The sequence below is a fragment of the Mustelus asterias genome, chromosome 5, assembly GCF_964213995.1.
Source record: "Mustelus asterias chromosome 5, sMusAst1.hap1.1, whole genome shotgun sequence".
NCBI classification, from domain to species: Eukaryota; Metazoa; Chordata; class Chondrichthyes; order Carcharhiniformes; family Triakidae; genus Mustelus; species Mustelus asterias.
The window spans coordinates 137,584,108-137,599,700 of NC_135805.1; the positions used below are offsets into that span (position 1 = coordinate 137,584,108).

General features: G+C 42.0%; 1 protein-coding gene across 2 annotated transcripts in view; it reads left to right on the forward strand.

The window, feature by feature from the left end:
- The first annotated feature begins 3,500 nt into the window (after window positions 1-3,500).
- The window catches only part of lats1 (large tumor suppressor kinase 1), a 40,286-nt gene continuing 28,193 nt past the window's right edge, over window positions 3,501-15,593 (forward strand). Inside the window, exons 1-3 of one of the 2 annotated variants that reach the window (XM_078213335.1) lie at window positions 3,501-3,571; window positions 5,687-6,182; window positions 14,999-15,149. In XM_078213335.1, coding sequence (XP_078069461.1) covers window positions 5,790-6,182; window positions 14,999-15,149 — 544 coding nt within the window. In that variant the 5' untranslated portion in view covers window positions 3,501-3,571; window positions 5,687-5,789. Of the gene's footprint in view, window positions 3,572-4,292; window positions 4,313-5,686; window positions 6,183-14,998; window positions 15,150-15,593 lie in introns of those variants that run through there. The other variant, XM_078213337.1, reaches the window with a different exon arrangement.

A 15,593-nucleotide genomic window follows, 5' to 3' on the forward strand; every position in this document is an offset into this window, starting at 1 on the left:
TCCCCCCCATATCCCTTCATCCCTTTAGCCCCAAGAGCTATAAAATTTTTCAAGAAGAGGGGATGCATGTTGAAAGTTTGGAGATGCTGGAGTTTTCTTGCCATTGATTTAACTGGTTGCAAAATCGCCCTTATTGCGCCTTTAGCTAAGGTGAGAACAATCTTGCTTCTGAGACAACATCATTGGTTTAAAACCCATTTTAGGACTTGAACAGATAATCTGTTTGCATTCATATAGTGCCTTTTATGCGGTAAAATGTACCAAAATACTTCATGAAAAGCACAATTGAAAAATAAAAATTGACACAAATCAAAAGGAGTAGGCATTAGGACAAGTGACCAAAAAAAAAGGTATCTTTTAAGGAGTAACTTAAAGGAGTGAATCAGGTTTAAGAAGAGAATTCTAGAACTTGGGGCCTAGATGACTAGATGAAGATACAACTGCCAGGGGTGAGGTGAAGGAAGTAAGGAACACAAAAGAGTACCAAGTTGGAGGAACACAGAATTCTGAAGGTTTTAGTCTGGGAGGAATTTGAACACTTTTGGATAAACTCAAGTTTATGGACTGGGCTGAAATTATTGTTTGTTGTTGGAGGTGTCATTCTGGCAGCTGAATAGACACAGCCTTATTTGAAGAGGAGTATCTTGATGTCTTGTTCAACACCACCAAAAACTGGTTATATTATCATTTCTGCTTGTTGGATTTTGAAACACATTGGCTGCCATGTTTGACTACATAACAGTGACTGCACTTAAAGAGCAAATAATTTGCCACGTTTGCTTGAATAAATTGTGTTTTTTGGAAAGTGCAATTACGTCAGTCTCCAATTGCTCACCCAGATGGTTAGTTTTCATGTGCTACATAAGATAGTGTAGATTGGGCTATTAAAGCCAGTGACGCCCATGACTGAATAAAAAAATATGGAAGAGAAGGAAAGGCGAAGGCCAGCAGGTTCATGGAGCCTGACGCAGGCTGCCGTGGGATAACTTAGACATCACAATCCCCATGTGTGCCCTACCAGCCAATCTCCAAAGAGCAGCAACAAGTAACAGAAGGTCAAATAAACATGATATCTGCATATCTGCTGATAACATCCATCATTGGGCTGTACCATCGATGGCACTGCCAGTTATCTGTGATGTCAAGTCTACCGCCATCTCCTTACAGAAAAAGTGGGACATACGTTCTTAAAGTCTTTGGTGAGACTCAAAAAACATCACAACCTAGTGATACTCTTTGTCAAGGCTGAAAAGGCCAATCGCTAAGGGGTGACTGATAAAACACAAGTGAAATTGGATTCACTTCACATCAGAAAGTAGCACTGGATACTGCAAAGGTTATGGGCCCTGATGACATTCTGGCAGTAATACCAAGGACTTGTGTTCAAACTAGCCGCAACCTTAGCCAAGCTGTTCCACAATACTAGCATCTACCTGATGATGTGGAAAATTGCTCAGGAATGTCCTGTCCCCAAATAGGGGAACAAACCCAATATTGTCATTTGCCATCCAGGGCAAAGCAGCCCAGTTGATTGGCACTTCATCCATCACCTTAAATATCCAATAATAAATATGAGTTCTGAAGAAATCCTATTGAGCATAAGAGATTGGAGCAGAAGACGACCATATAGATCGATCAATATGATCATGGCTGATCATGGGGCTTCAACTCCACTATGCTGCTCTCCCCAAATTCCTTGATTCTCAGAGAGACTCAAAAATCTGTCTATCCCAGTCTTATTCAATGGTGGAAGATCCACAATTACCGAGTTAAAATCCTGGAACTCCCTTACAGTATTGTGTGTGTACCTACACCACATGGACTATAGCAATTCAAGGTGGCTCATCACCACCTTCTCAAGGGGGATTTGAGATGTGCAAAAAGTTTAGAATTGTAGTTTAGAAGAGTGAGAGGGGATCTCATAGAAATTTATAAAATTCTAACAGGATTAGACAGGATAGTTTCAGAAAGAAAGTTCCCTATGGTTCAGAACTAGCGGTCATAGTTTGCGGTCATAGTTTGAGGATAAGGGGTAAACCTTTTAAAACTGAGATAAGGAGAAATTTCTTCACCTAGAGAGTGGTGATTGTGTGGAATTCACTACCACAGAAAGTAGTTGAGGCCAAATTTCAAGAAGGAATTAGATACAGTTCTAGCGGCTAAAGGGATCAGGATACTGAATTTGATGATTGGCCATGATCATAATGAATGGTGGAGTAGGTTCAAAGGGCTGAATGACCTACTCCTGCTTCTAGTTTCTATTTTTCTATGTTTCTACTGGCCCTAAAGAATGCACCTTCCCACTCCCCACCCCTATTCCGTGAAAAAAATTAAAAAGTACTCCATACATACAGTGTTGTATATGGCGCTGAATGTGCTATGATGGTACATAATATGCTAAATGTATTAAAGACTTACAATTATATCATGTCTTTTTGAATCCTCCAAACTTCTCGAAGTACTTTACAGCAAATGAAGTACTTTAAAGAGTAATACTACTGTACTGTAATGTGGCAGATAATTTGCACAGCAAATCCCACAAACAACGATGTGATCATGACAAGATCATTTGCTTTCCTGAGTTTGGTTGAGGCTTAAACATCAGCGATGACACCAAGTAGAACTATCCTGTTCTTCCTCAAAATAGTGCCATGGGATTTTACAGATCCTGAGAGGGCTAACAGGGCTCTGGTTCAATGTCTTACCCAGAACCTCTTGACAGTGCAGCACTCCCTGTATAGCGGGCAAGAAACAATACTTTTCACTGTATACCAATACATGTGACGATAATAAATCAGATCAAATCCCTCAGTACTACACTGAATGCAGAACTCCTTCAATCTTATTTGTGGATATGTAAAACAGAGTGTAACCAGATATATGTAGTGCTATAAATTTACACAGATGAATATGAATCTGAGGTGTGTCCCTGTATCTGTGCCAGAAACTCTGGGTTTGAGTCCCACAGTAAGAGTTTTAACAACACCAGGTTAAAGTCCAACAGGTTTATTTGGTAGCAAATACCATTAGCTTTTGGAGCGCTGCTCCTTCGTCAGATGGAGTGGAAATCTCACCCCACCCCAGGCAACCTATGTCCCACCCCAGTTGAGTCCCAACCCAGGACCTGATGGTCAAGTAAGGCACATTCAACACGTCAATGAGGTGGTAACAACGAGATAGACTCCTGGATATGTTTGATATGGAGTGGTGCCCCAGGAAAAAAAAACCTCACTGTGCAGAAGAGAAAGAACAACAAATCTGAGTTTTATTATTGTCACATGTATTGATATACAATTAAAAGTATTCTTTCTTGAGCGCTATACAGACAAAGCATACTGTTCATTGAGTACATGGGGGAGAAGGAAAGGAGGGTGCAGAATGTTAGTGAAATATGAATGTACAGCAGCAGCACATTGGCAGAGCGGCTGTTTGATGAGGTTGGACTGGCTGCAGTAACTCCTCCAGGCCAGAGGCGGCGCGAACACAGGCTGAGACCTTGCCCCTGCTCCCGCGAGAGGAGCTGAAGAGGATCGGGTCGGAGCGGCCATTGCAGGCCCGGGCTGTCCGGGGGGTAGGTACACCCGGGAGAGCGGCGCTCCGGGAGATTGGGGGGAAGGGGGTTAGACAGCGGTAACATCCGCCTTCCTATAGCCGGCCCGAGGGCAGCGGGGAGCGGATCCCGGGCCGGTGGCGGCGTAATGGGCGATGAGTTGGCAAGAAGATCGGAGCCTAAAATGGCCGTAGGGCCTAAAGGTGGGATCGTGAGGAAGGGACTGAGGCCCAGTCTCCCACCCCGGGGCCCAGGCCTCTCACCGCGGGCCCGGGGCCCAGGCCTCCCACCGCAGGCCCGAGGTCCGGCCTCCCACCGCGGGCCCGGGGCCCAGGCCAAGTCTCCCACTCCAAAATACCAGGGCCCGGTTTCCAACTGCAGGTCGGGTGCCTAGAGCTTGGGTGTGCTGTAAACAGCCAGAGTATGGATTACCTGGGGCAGCAGTTTGGTCCCTTTGAATTAACAAACCAATGTTACTGTACTAATCACTCCCAGCTCCTGCCCATCCCACAGCTCTACAGATATTTCCCTTTCATGAATTTGCCCTTTTGAAAGTTATCATTTCAGGCAACACGTTCCAGATGATCGTATCTCTGTAAATCACACCCTATTTCACCCTCCGGTTCTTTTGTGAATTATTTCACATCTTTGTCTTCTGGTTGCCATTTCTCTTGCCAATGGAAACAAATCTTTCTCACTTTCTTTGCTCTGAGAACAATCACAACTACCACACTTTTTAAAGTTTATTTCTTAGTGACACAAGTAAGCTTATATTAACACTGCAATGAAGTTACTGTGAAAATCCCCTAGTCGTCACACTCCGGCGCCTGTTCGGGTACCCAGAGAGAATTTAGTATGGCCAATGCATCTAACCACGTCTTTCGGACTGTGGGAGGAAACCCATGCAGACACAACGTGCAGACTCCGCACAGATAGTGATCCAAGCGGGGAATCGAACCCAGGTCCCTGGTGCTGTTCCTCAGTGACAGACATACAAGTCTGAATCAGTGTTTAATGTGAAACTAACCTTAAACCATTTTTCCAAAGATTTGGAAAAAGCAATAAACTTACATTATTTGAACAACTGTATGAATGTTGCCTACTTCGCTTTGTACACAGCTTGCAAAAAATGTACCTTTAAGTGCAATTGGATTTGCAGATAACAATCCATATTTCATAGCATGATGTATGTGATACTGACAAAAGCCTTGTAATAAAAGCACTGAAATACTAGTCAAATCCTAATGATCCTGAATGAGAGTACTTTTTGGTAGGTATTGCAGTATGTGAGAAGTAAGTGGGCCTCCTATTCCCTGATAAAGTTAAAGAACAGTGGAAACTCTATTTTGTGTTAACATGTTTGCATGTGGTGACTTCCCATATGTTATGCAGCACGTATAGATATGGTGAACAGCGATAAATGTTGAGGAGCCTATTAGATTATTGGATGTTCAAGGTGGAATAATATTGTTTTTGCATTTGAAATTCTTCTTCCATGATAACCCAGTTCTTAAATCTTTGTGGTTTCACATTAATTGTAGCTAGTGTGTTGGAAAAGTATCACTAACGAAAAGGTCAGCTTATGTAGTTTATTTATAAAGACCATCCTATCCCCAGTCAGATGGTGCATTTGCGAAACTGGGAAATTATTCTTGATTTCCTAACCATTCTGTGTATTAATTTCATGATATATTATGAGTGGTGAATTGCCTAGTGCAGAATTGTTTCCCTGTTGGTGTAGTACTGAACCTTGAGTCCCCGACCTATGCTATATTAGTTAATCCTGGGGAGCGAACACAGGCTTCACTTAGCTTCAGTTCCTTGGGTTTCACAGGGGGAAAAAACGAACCAACATTTCTGCTCCAATTGTAATATAAGATTCATTGCTAGAAAGTATATGTGGCAATATTAGGCAGGTTATTCTTTGAGATATCTTAAAACATGAAATACTTTCTCCAAAGAAGCAAAAATTCATGGTAGTTATGGATTGTGATTTATTTCTTTATGGAAATGTGCTTTTTGGTTCTGTATTAAAGTTTTTAATTCAGATAGTTACTGCCTTATATGGTAAGCGTTTGTGTGATAATTTTATTTCTGGGTTAAATTGTATCATTTAATGCACTTTTTTTGTTACAGATAACTGGATCGTGCAAATACACAAACTTGCAGTTGAGAGTCTCAGATATCTGACACACAAGCCCAAGGCCGTCTGTAACCTGCTGGAATTTCACTTATGTAAATGAGCCAAGAGTGGTTGGTTTTTTCTGACACCTTCATGAAGAGGGGAGAGAAGCCTGATGGACATAGACAAATGAGGCCAAAAACATTCCCTGCCAGCAACTTTTCTGGGAGTAGCCGCCAGATGTTGCAGGAAATCCGAGAGAGTCTCAGGCATTTACCCAAACCATCAGGAGATGCTGGGAGCACTGATCAAAGTATGATGAAATTGGGCACTGAAGATTCAAGACAACAGGGTCGGAATGCTCTTAAATTCGTAACTTACCAAAAAGCCCTGCAGGAGATCCGGAATTCCTTGTTGCCATTTTCAAATGAGTACAGTTCATCAGTCCGTGGATCCGCCGATGTAAACAAGCAGATGTTACAGGATTTGGTAACTGCAGGGTTTGATGAGGTGAGATCTATTTCAATGGAACACCATGGATTCAATCCACTTAGGCTGCAATGCAAGCTATATTGCAAATTCCTTACAGATTGCTAAATTCCATGTTAAAGTTCGCCAAAGTGCTAAGTCTTTAGAACGACATGTTAACAATGCATGCATTATTAAATGCCAACTGGCCAGTAAGTGCAGGAAATTCAGAGATGTGCCATACATTGTGAATCCTGTTGGTCGATTTATACCCTCCACTGTTTGCTTGCCTGAAGCGGCAGCTCACTCTTGACCTCCCCATTATTTTGGAGAATTTCTAGCAAATGCAAATTAATTGCCCATTAAACATACCGTTGAAGCAAGATTTTCCCACTATGTCCTCTCAGAGTATGATTGCTGCAAAATGTTAATAAAGGATACATTTGTGTTAGATGAATGTCATTCATTGCAGACTGCAGTACTGCTGCAGTTGCATCGCATTTTTAATATAAATGTCTTTTGGCACCAGGGCCATCCGGGTACTTGAAGGCAAAGCTGTTGTGCCAGAGGCCCAGAAATCGTGTGTTTCTAACATCCAATGGAATTTGCTTGAAGCTGCATTATCAAAAAAATTAAATAGGAACAGCAGATCATGGAAGTTGCATTCTCCAATGACCCATCTAGTCACAGTAAAAATTGCTGCTGCAACATCCAGAATCCATTTTCACTGTTTACATTGTTTTTAATGTGTTGTAGTTCTGGGCAAGTGAGTCAGTAATTAACTCTACCACTGTCCTGCCTTCACAAGAAGGTTGGAGTGGTCCTTGTGCAGGTTCATTCTAGCGACAGAACGTTTTTCTCTCCTGTTGGTGGAATAAGATCATTTCCTCCAGGGAGTGTTCCCCGATGCATGTTTGAGTGCTGTTAGCACTCCTAGTTGTTCCAGTTCAAAATGTTAACAGCCCTTACAAGCAGCTTTTAATGAAGGTATGCTGATAAGTTGATTATTTAATTACCTCTGCTGCTTAAGGTGGTAGGAGGTCATGTTTTGCCCCCGTTTGTCAGTAAACAGCATATATCCCCAAGTGTGAAACATCCTGAATACACATTTAACCAGGAACTAGGCTGGTCTTTGTGATCATTGATGGAATGTTTTTGGTGGTCATCTTCCAGAATTCTATAGACTCTGGAACAGTCCCTGTAGATTGGAGGGTAGCTAATGTCACTCCAATATTCAAAAAGGAAGGTAGAGAGAAAAAAGGGAATTATAGACCAGTAAGCTTAACATCGGCCGTGAGGAAAATTCTCGAATTCATTATCAAGAACTTTATAGCAGCGTATTTAGAAAGCAGTGGCAGGATCAGACAGAGTCAGCATGGATTTATGAAGAGGAAATCATGCTTGACAAATCTGTTGGAATTCTTTGAAGATGTAACTAGTAGAGTTGACGAGGGGAAATCAGATGTAGTATATTTGGACTTTCAGAAAGCGTTTGACAAAGTCCTGCACAAGAGATTATCGTGCAAGATTAAAGAGCATGGGATTGGGGGAAGTGTATTGAGATGGATAGAAAACTGGTTGGCAGAGAGGAAACAAAGAGTAGGAATTAGTGGGTTCTTTTCAAATTGGTATACAATAACTAATGGGGTGCCATAGGGATCGGTGCTGGGACCCCAGCTATTCACAATATAAATCATTTGGATGAGGGAACAAAATGTAACATCTCAAAGTTTGCAGATGATACTGTCGAAATCGCGACTTCCGAGTTTGACTTTAACACAAACACACTTTAACACAAGATACTTAACCGACAGATTGTCTTTATTTTACTTGCTAGCAAGGGGGTTGGTTCTCGGCACAATGATTCGAGACATCACCCAAACGGCCAAAGAAAATCATCCTGGTTTATACAATTCTGCAGCTCACAGTCAGTTGGACACAATCCAATGAAAAGTGTTACAAATTACATTAAGTATTGCTCCAATAGAAAAAACACTGAACCGCCCTAATCTATGAGATCATGATACCCCAATATATCTTCCCTAAGCCTGTCCTCCAGTCTCCAAGTCAGACATCATGTCTCTATTTTTGATAGCAGCCTCACAAAGCATCTTCACTAAAACAGTCTCACATGGGCATCCTTTAATTGGTAAAGGGGTCTTACAAAAGCCATTAGTATTTTCTGGCCTTGTCAGTGAAGTTAACTGAATTTTTAAGAGATGTGGTCAACTCATCTTGCCGTCAACATACTTCCCAATTGTAGCCCTGATAAGTTTTGTTTTTTGCCAACATAATGAAACATGTGTATATATTGCTTATCAATTCAATGACTGAGCTTTTTTATCACTACCTACAGTTTCAAGGGTTATCATTATGTTACCATTAATTCTTGTCAGTTCCCACTAAGTCCCCCACCATAACTGTTTCACTGGCTAAGACATTAATATCTTTCTGACTCTGTTTTGAGTAGAAACTGTGAAGGCAGCTTCATTAAAACTCACTCTTGTATCAGTTTCTGATAAGGTGTCTGGTGAGGCAATTAAGTCTCATTTATGGCCTTGTGATTCCAACAGTTGGGTGCTTTAAAGGAATGTATCTAACATATATTTGGTATCAAAGGGGCACTCTAACTGTGCATCAAAGTTTCTTTGTTTAATTTCTAAAAATGTATAGAAGATATGTTTATATGCATGGACTATTTAAAGGTATTACATGTACCTTTAAAACTACAAAGTATTTAAAACACCTCATTACAATTACTAACAAACTTGCTCCCCATTGAGAAAGTGACTTCTACATCTACGTTGATTAAACAAAAACCCTCGCAGAGTCTGCCAATCTTATATAGAACATAGAACAGTACAGCACAGAACAGGCCCTTCGGCCCACGATGTTGTGCCGAGCTTTGTCTGAAACCCAGATCAAGCTATTTTCTCCCTATCATCCCGAAGTACTCCATGTGCCTATCCAATAGCTTCTTAAATGTTCCTAAAGGTTCTGACTCCACTATCCCTGCAGGCAGTCCATTCCACACCCCAACCATTCTCTTGAGTAAAAAACCTACCTCGGACATCCTTCCTATATCTCCCACCATGAACCCTATAGTTATGCCCCCTAGTTACCGCTCCATTCACCCGAGGAAATAGTCTTTGAACGTTCACTCTATCTATCCCCCTCATCATCTTATAAACCTCTATCAAGTCTCCTCTCAACCTCCTCCGCTCCAAAGAGAAAAGCCCAAGTTCCCTCAACCTTTCCTCATAAGACCTACCCTCCAAACCAGGCAGCATCCTGGTAAATCTCCTCTGCACTCATTCCAGTGTCTCCACATACTTCTTGTAGTGAGGTGACCAGAACTGCACACAATATTCCAAATGCGGTCTCACCAAGGTCCTGTACAGTTGCAGCATAACCCCACGGCTCTTAAACTCAAACCCCCTGTTAATGAACGCCAACACACTATAGGCCTTCTTCACGGCTCTATCCACTTGAGTGGCAACCTTCAGAGATCTATGGATATGAACCCCAAGATCTCTCTGTTCCTCCACATTCTTCAGAACCCTACCTTTGACCCTGTAATCCACATTTAAATTTGTCCTACCAAAATGAATCACCTCGCATTTGTATAGCCCGTTTCTTTTCTATCTGTCTACAATAAGGTTGGGTGGGAGGGTGAACTGTGACGAGGGTGCAGAGATCCTTCTGAATGATCTGGACAGATTAGGTGAGTGGGCAAATCAATGGCAGATGCAGTATAATTTGGATAAATTTGAGATTATTCACTTTGGAAGCAAAAACGAGAAGACAGATTGCTATCTGGCTGTAAATTGGGAGAGGGGTGTGTGCAGTGGAACCTGGGTGTCCTTGTGCACCAGTCATTGAAGGTAAGCATGTGGTAAAGAAGACAAATGGTATGTTGGCTTTCATTGCGAGAGGTTTTGAGTACAGGAACAGGGATGTGTTGTTGCAATTATACAGGGCCCTAGTGAGGCCACATCTAGAGTAGTGTGTGCAGTTTTGGTCTCCTTTTCTGAGGAAGGATGTTCTGGCTCTTGAGGGAGTGCAGCAAAGGTTTACCAGGCTGATTCCGGGGATGGCGGGACTGATGTACGAGGAGAGATTGACTAGGTTAGGATTGTTTTTGCTGGAGTTCAGACGAATGAGGGGGGATCTCACAGAGACTTATAGAATTCTAACAGGACTAGACAGGGTAGATGCAGGGAGGATGTTCCCGATGGTGGGGGAGTCCAGAACCAGAGGTCACAGTCTGAGGATTCAGGTTAGATTATTTAGGAGGGAGGTGGGGAGACATTTCCTCACCCAAAAAGTGGTGGGCCTGTGGAATTCATTACCACAGGAAATAGTTGATGCCAAAACATTGAGGTGGCTGGATATAGCACTTGGGGCAAATGGGATCAAAGGTTATGGGGAGAAAGCAGGATTAGGCTATTGAGTTGGACGATCAGCCATGATCGTGATGAATGGCGGAGCTGAGTCGAAGGGCCAAATGGCCTCCTTCTGCTCTGATCTTCTGTGTTCAATTGCAAAGCTTGTTTTATAATTTTGAGTCAATTGTAAAAAGGCATAAAATAGTGTTGGCTTTTTGTAACGTTTTGAGATTATTTTTAACCCTCGAAAGTGTTTGTTTCACTTAAGATTTGGCGAGTCATTTTGGATTATGAGGTGATTAGAACTCATTGCAACCAGTGCTTTTTGCATCCTCAATGCTAGAATGAGTTTCATTCAAAGCATTGAGGATTGGCAGAACAGACAAGAAGTTGTTGCGAATGGTCACCCCTGGCTAACTTGGGAGGTATTGGTCTCATTCAAGTTGGTAACTTTGGTCACTTAGCAAACTAATGCTTGATACAGCTGAAGGTGTGAGCAACGGTTGGTCTTTATCTCGATCCTTTTTTTGGGGAAGTCTGTTTATAATGGAAGCAAAGTGATCTTGGCGTTTAGCCAGGCAAAGATGGATGAGAGCTGGGACATTAATGTATATGGCCTACAAGAGAAAGGGTAAATACCACTTTGTTCAGCATAGTCAGAGTCATAGAGGTTTATACCATGGAAACAGGCCCTTCAGCCCAACTTGTCCATGCTGCCCTTTTGTTTACCATTAAGCTAGACCCAATTGCCTGCGTTTGGCCCGTATCCCTCTAAATCCATCTTACCTATGAAACTGTCTGAATGCTTTTTAAAACTGTCACCTTGTGTATAATGTTACACATGATGTGGAGATGCCGGCGTTGGACTGGGGTAAACACAGTAAGAAGTTTAACAACACCAGGTTAAAGTCCAACAGGTTTATTTGGTAGCAAAAGCCACACAAGCTTTCGAGGACTCACCTGAAGAAGGGGCTTAGAGCCTCGAAAGCTTGTGTGGCTTTTGCTACCAAATAAACCTGTTGGACTTTAACCTGGTGTTGTTAAACTTCTTACTATAATGTTACAACTAGGTTAGGAGGGTTGGCTCCCATCTTTTCCCTATCCTTGTTTGACCACACCAGGTTTTTCTTTGGTTTCAATGGATATGCTTGCCAATCTGAGAGTGTTTATATACTCTATACATGATCAGGCAAGTCGTCTAGAGTTTTAACCAAGGATAGCTTTTATTGTCCTTAACTTGATCTAAGAAAAATAATAAACTATGCACACTCTCTCTCACATGAATTACAGAGTGGAGAATGATAGATAAAGGAAGTTAAAATCCAGTAAAACGAAGGGGTATACAGTTTGTGGAGGTTGGTGACTTGGCTGGCTTCAGTCTGAATTTGGTAGTCCCGGTGCTTCAAAGGTTGAGGTGATTTAAAGATGAGGATGGACGATCTATATGTTCTTCTGGGGATAGTGATGCGAGGTTGAATCCTTTTCAAAAAGCTCTGTCTGTGTGTGGCACCTAAAGTTAATCACAATCAACAGGCAGGGTTCAAAAACTTGCAAGTTGACGAGAGAGAGAGAGAGGGGAAGAGAATGACGTGATGTTGAACCGTTAGAATATCTACTGCCTGTAAATTTGTAACTTACTGAACATTGAATGGAACTATAGATTGTTGAATTCCTGAGCACTGAGTGCTCATCAGAGGAATTTTTAAAAAAACTTATCAAGGTTAGTTAACATTGCCTTTAGTTCAAAAATTATGAAGCGCAGTTGCTTCATCATTGCTTCAACTCATTGAACTACTGTTTTGTATTAAGAACATAGAGCAGGAGGAGGCTATTCAGCTCTTGAGCTTGTTCTACCATGCAATTACCATGCATCAGCACAGTGGTTAGCACCGCTGCCTCACAGCACCAGAGACCCAGCCTCAATTCATGCCTTGGGTCACACTCTGTGTGGAGTTTGCATTTTCTCCCCATATTTGCGTGAGTTTCGTCCAGGTGCTCCGGTTTTCTCCCACAGTCCAAAGATGTGCGGGTTAGGTTGATTGGCCATGGTAAATTGATCCCAGTGTCAGAGGGATTAGCAGGATAAATATGTGGGTTAACGGGAATAGGGCCTGAGTGAGATTATGGTAGGTACAGACTCGATGGGCTGAATGGCCTCCTTTTGTACTGTAGGGATTCTATTCTATAGATAATGACTCTGTTTTTGTGTCTTATCTGGATTTGATCCATATTGCTTGATACCCTCATTCAACCAAGATCTATCAATCATGGCCGTGACCATTTCAATTGACCCACTTTTCAGAGCTTCTCGAAGAGAGAGTTACATATTTCCACTCCCCTTCCTGTGGAAAATGTGCTTCCTAATTTCACTCCTAAATGTCCTATGTTTCATTTTTTAAGATTCTGTGCTCTTGTTTTGGTGTTTCCCCACCCAGAAGAAACAGTTTCTCTTTTCTTTCTTACCGTCTTAACCTTTCACCATCCACAAAATCTCTTGGCTATTGTAGATTAATCCATGCTTTAATTTTGTATACTCTGCTTGATTTTCTTTGTTAGTATTTTCAAACCTCAGCTTAATTTCTGTACTAATCTAAGGAACTCCAGATAATCTCTACCTAATCATCCCCTGTTGGAACAGTTCCGATTTTTTGTGCATACTTGGCTAAATTTTCAGTTGAATTTTATCTGGATTAGTTATTTTTATTGAATTGAAATAGCTTTTTCCAGACTGACTTTCCAGCCCTTTATTTTTTTCAATTTTCATTTCATTAGTATGTTATGGTCAGTGATTTTTTTTTACATGTTTGGCATACTTCCAGGTCCTACTTGTTCATTTCCTAGGACTGGTTCCAGTACTGCCTTACTCCTTGTTCATTTAAAACATACTTTATCTAAACACATTACAGAAATCTCCCCCGTTTTCCCTTTGCATTACTTTCACTCAGGTATCTTTTAAAGTCAGAATTGGCAGAACCTGTCTGATCGATGTCGGCATTCCGAGGAGGAGATGTCCTGCACGGACATGGGCGGCACGGTAGCACAGTGGTTAGCACTGCTGCTTCACAGCTCCAGGGTCCCGGGTTCGATTCCCGGCTCGGGTCACTGTCTGTGTGGAGTTTGCACATTCTCCTCGTGTCTGCGTGGGTTTCCTCCGGGTGCTCCGGTTTCCTCCCACAGTCCAAAGATGTGCGGGTTAGGTTGATTGGCCAGGTTAAAAAAAAATTGCCCCTTAGAGTCCTGGGATGCATAGGTTAGAGGGTTTAGCGGGTAAAATATGTGGGGGTAGGGCCTGGGTGGGATTGTGGTTGGTGCAGACTCGATGGGCCGAATGGCCTCCTTCTGCACTGTAGGGTTTCTATGATTTCTATGACATTGGGAAATCCCCTTGTATCAAATACTTAACATTCCACAAAGCTTCATCAAAGTTCCACAAGAATGTGGCTGCATAAGAAAGCATTGTTGGTGAAGAAGTTGGTTCTTTTTTTTCTCACTTACCTCACTGATCTGGATTCAGAAGCACAAGTTGATCACATTTTCAGTTGATAACTAAACTAGGGGCAGTAAATCCTTGTGAAACAGCTAAGGAATTAACAAAGAATCGAAGTGTTTGTAAGTGGGTAGAACCAGTGGTGGGTGAAATTCAATACAGGTAATAGCAAGGCTTTACACACTGCAAGAAAATGAAGTGGAGAGCAAGCTTAAGCGATTGAGAGAAATCAACACTGGATGCAACACTGACTATATCTAATCATGACCAAGCAGGAGTTCATAGCATCATTACAGCACAAAAGGCCATTCAGCCCATCAAGTCTGTGCAACTCTCTGTAGTTCTGTTACTCCCCTTCCCCAGTGTGGTCCTGCAAATTTATTTCCCTTAACTACATCTAATTTCCCTTTGAAATCATTAACCATCTTTGCTTCCATCACCCTCATAGACAGTGAGTTCTAGGTTATTACCACTTACCGCGTAAAAACATTCTTCCCCCCGCATCTCTTTCCCAATCATAAATCTGCCTCCCACCCCCCAGTCCTTGTAGCATCAGTTTTTCTTTGTCTGCCTCATTTAAACCCGTCATCTCTTGGACACCTCTTTTAAACCTCCCATCAATATCCTTTGATCCAAATGGAACAATCCCAGCTTCTTGAACCTAACCTTGTCGCTAAAACCTTAATCCAGGAGCCATTCTGGTAAATCTCCTTGGCATCCTCTCAAGGGCCCTCATAGTCTTCCTAAAGTACGGTGACCAGAAAGAGAGACAATGCTGTAGTTTTGGTCTCCAGGTGGCAAGAATACGAGGGCAAACACCAGTTATTTAAAAGAATCTTGATTGCTACTGTTGACTGTTTTAATATACTTAGACTTTTTATTTCTTAAATCCATGGATACATTTTTAAAAATGTATTGATAAAATCACCCAAAGAGTTTTAGATGCAATGTGTTCTTCACCAACTGCATTTGATCATTTCTAGGACATGGTAGTACGAGCTCTCAAGCAGACTAACAGCCGCAGCATAGAGGCTGCAATTGAATACATCAGTAAGATGAGCTACCAAGATACACGGCGAGAGCAGATGGTCGCTGCAGCTGCAAGACCAGTGAATGCAAGTGTGAAAACATCAGGTATGCATAGCTGAAACATTACGTCAACATTAACTCACTCAGTTTACGATATACTTTGTGTCTTTGTCACTGGTTCCTTTGTCTTTATCACTGGTTCCTTTCACACACTTGGTTATCAACTCCTGTTGAGATAACAGCATCTGCTTGAGTGTGTTCAATTGTAAGGAATCACCATGTATTCTTCCCGCCTTGTATTTAGTAACGTTTATTGGTGTTTCCACTGCTTTGGGTTTTCACGTCACCGTTGGCACTTATTTAACTATGCTGTTGTAAAACCAGTTCCCTTTCATATTTGATTGTGTGCATTTCTGCAGATCATTTTGGCCGTGAGCATTTTATTGGAAACGCAGTTGTGGGTTTGGCCTCAGTGCTGCACTGCAAATACCAGTAATCAGCTTTATTCTGGTCCTCTTAACATATTAGTGGGTCTCCTGCACTTGAACC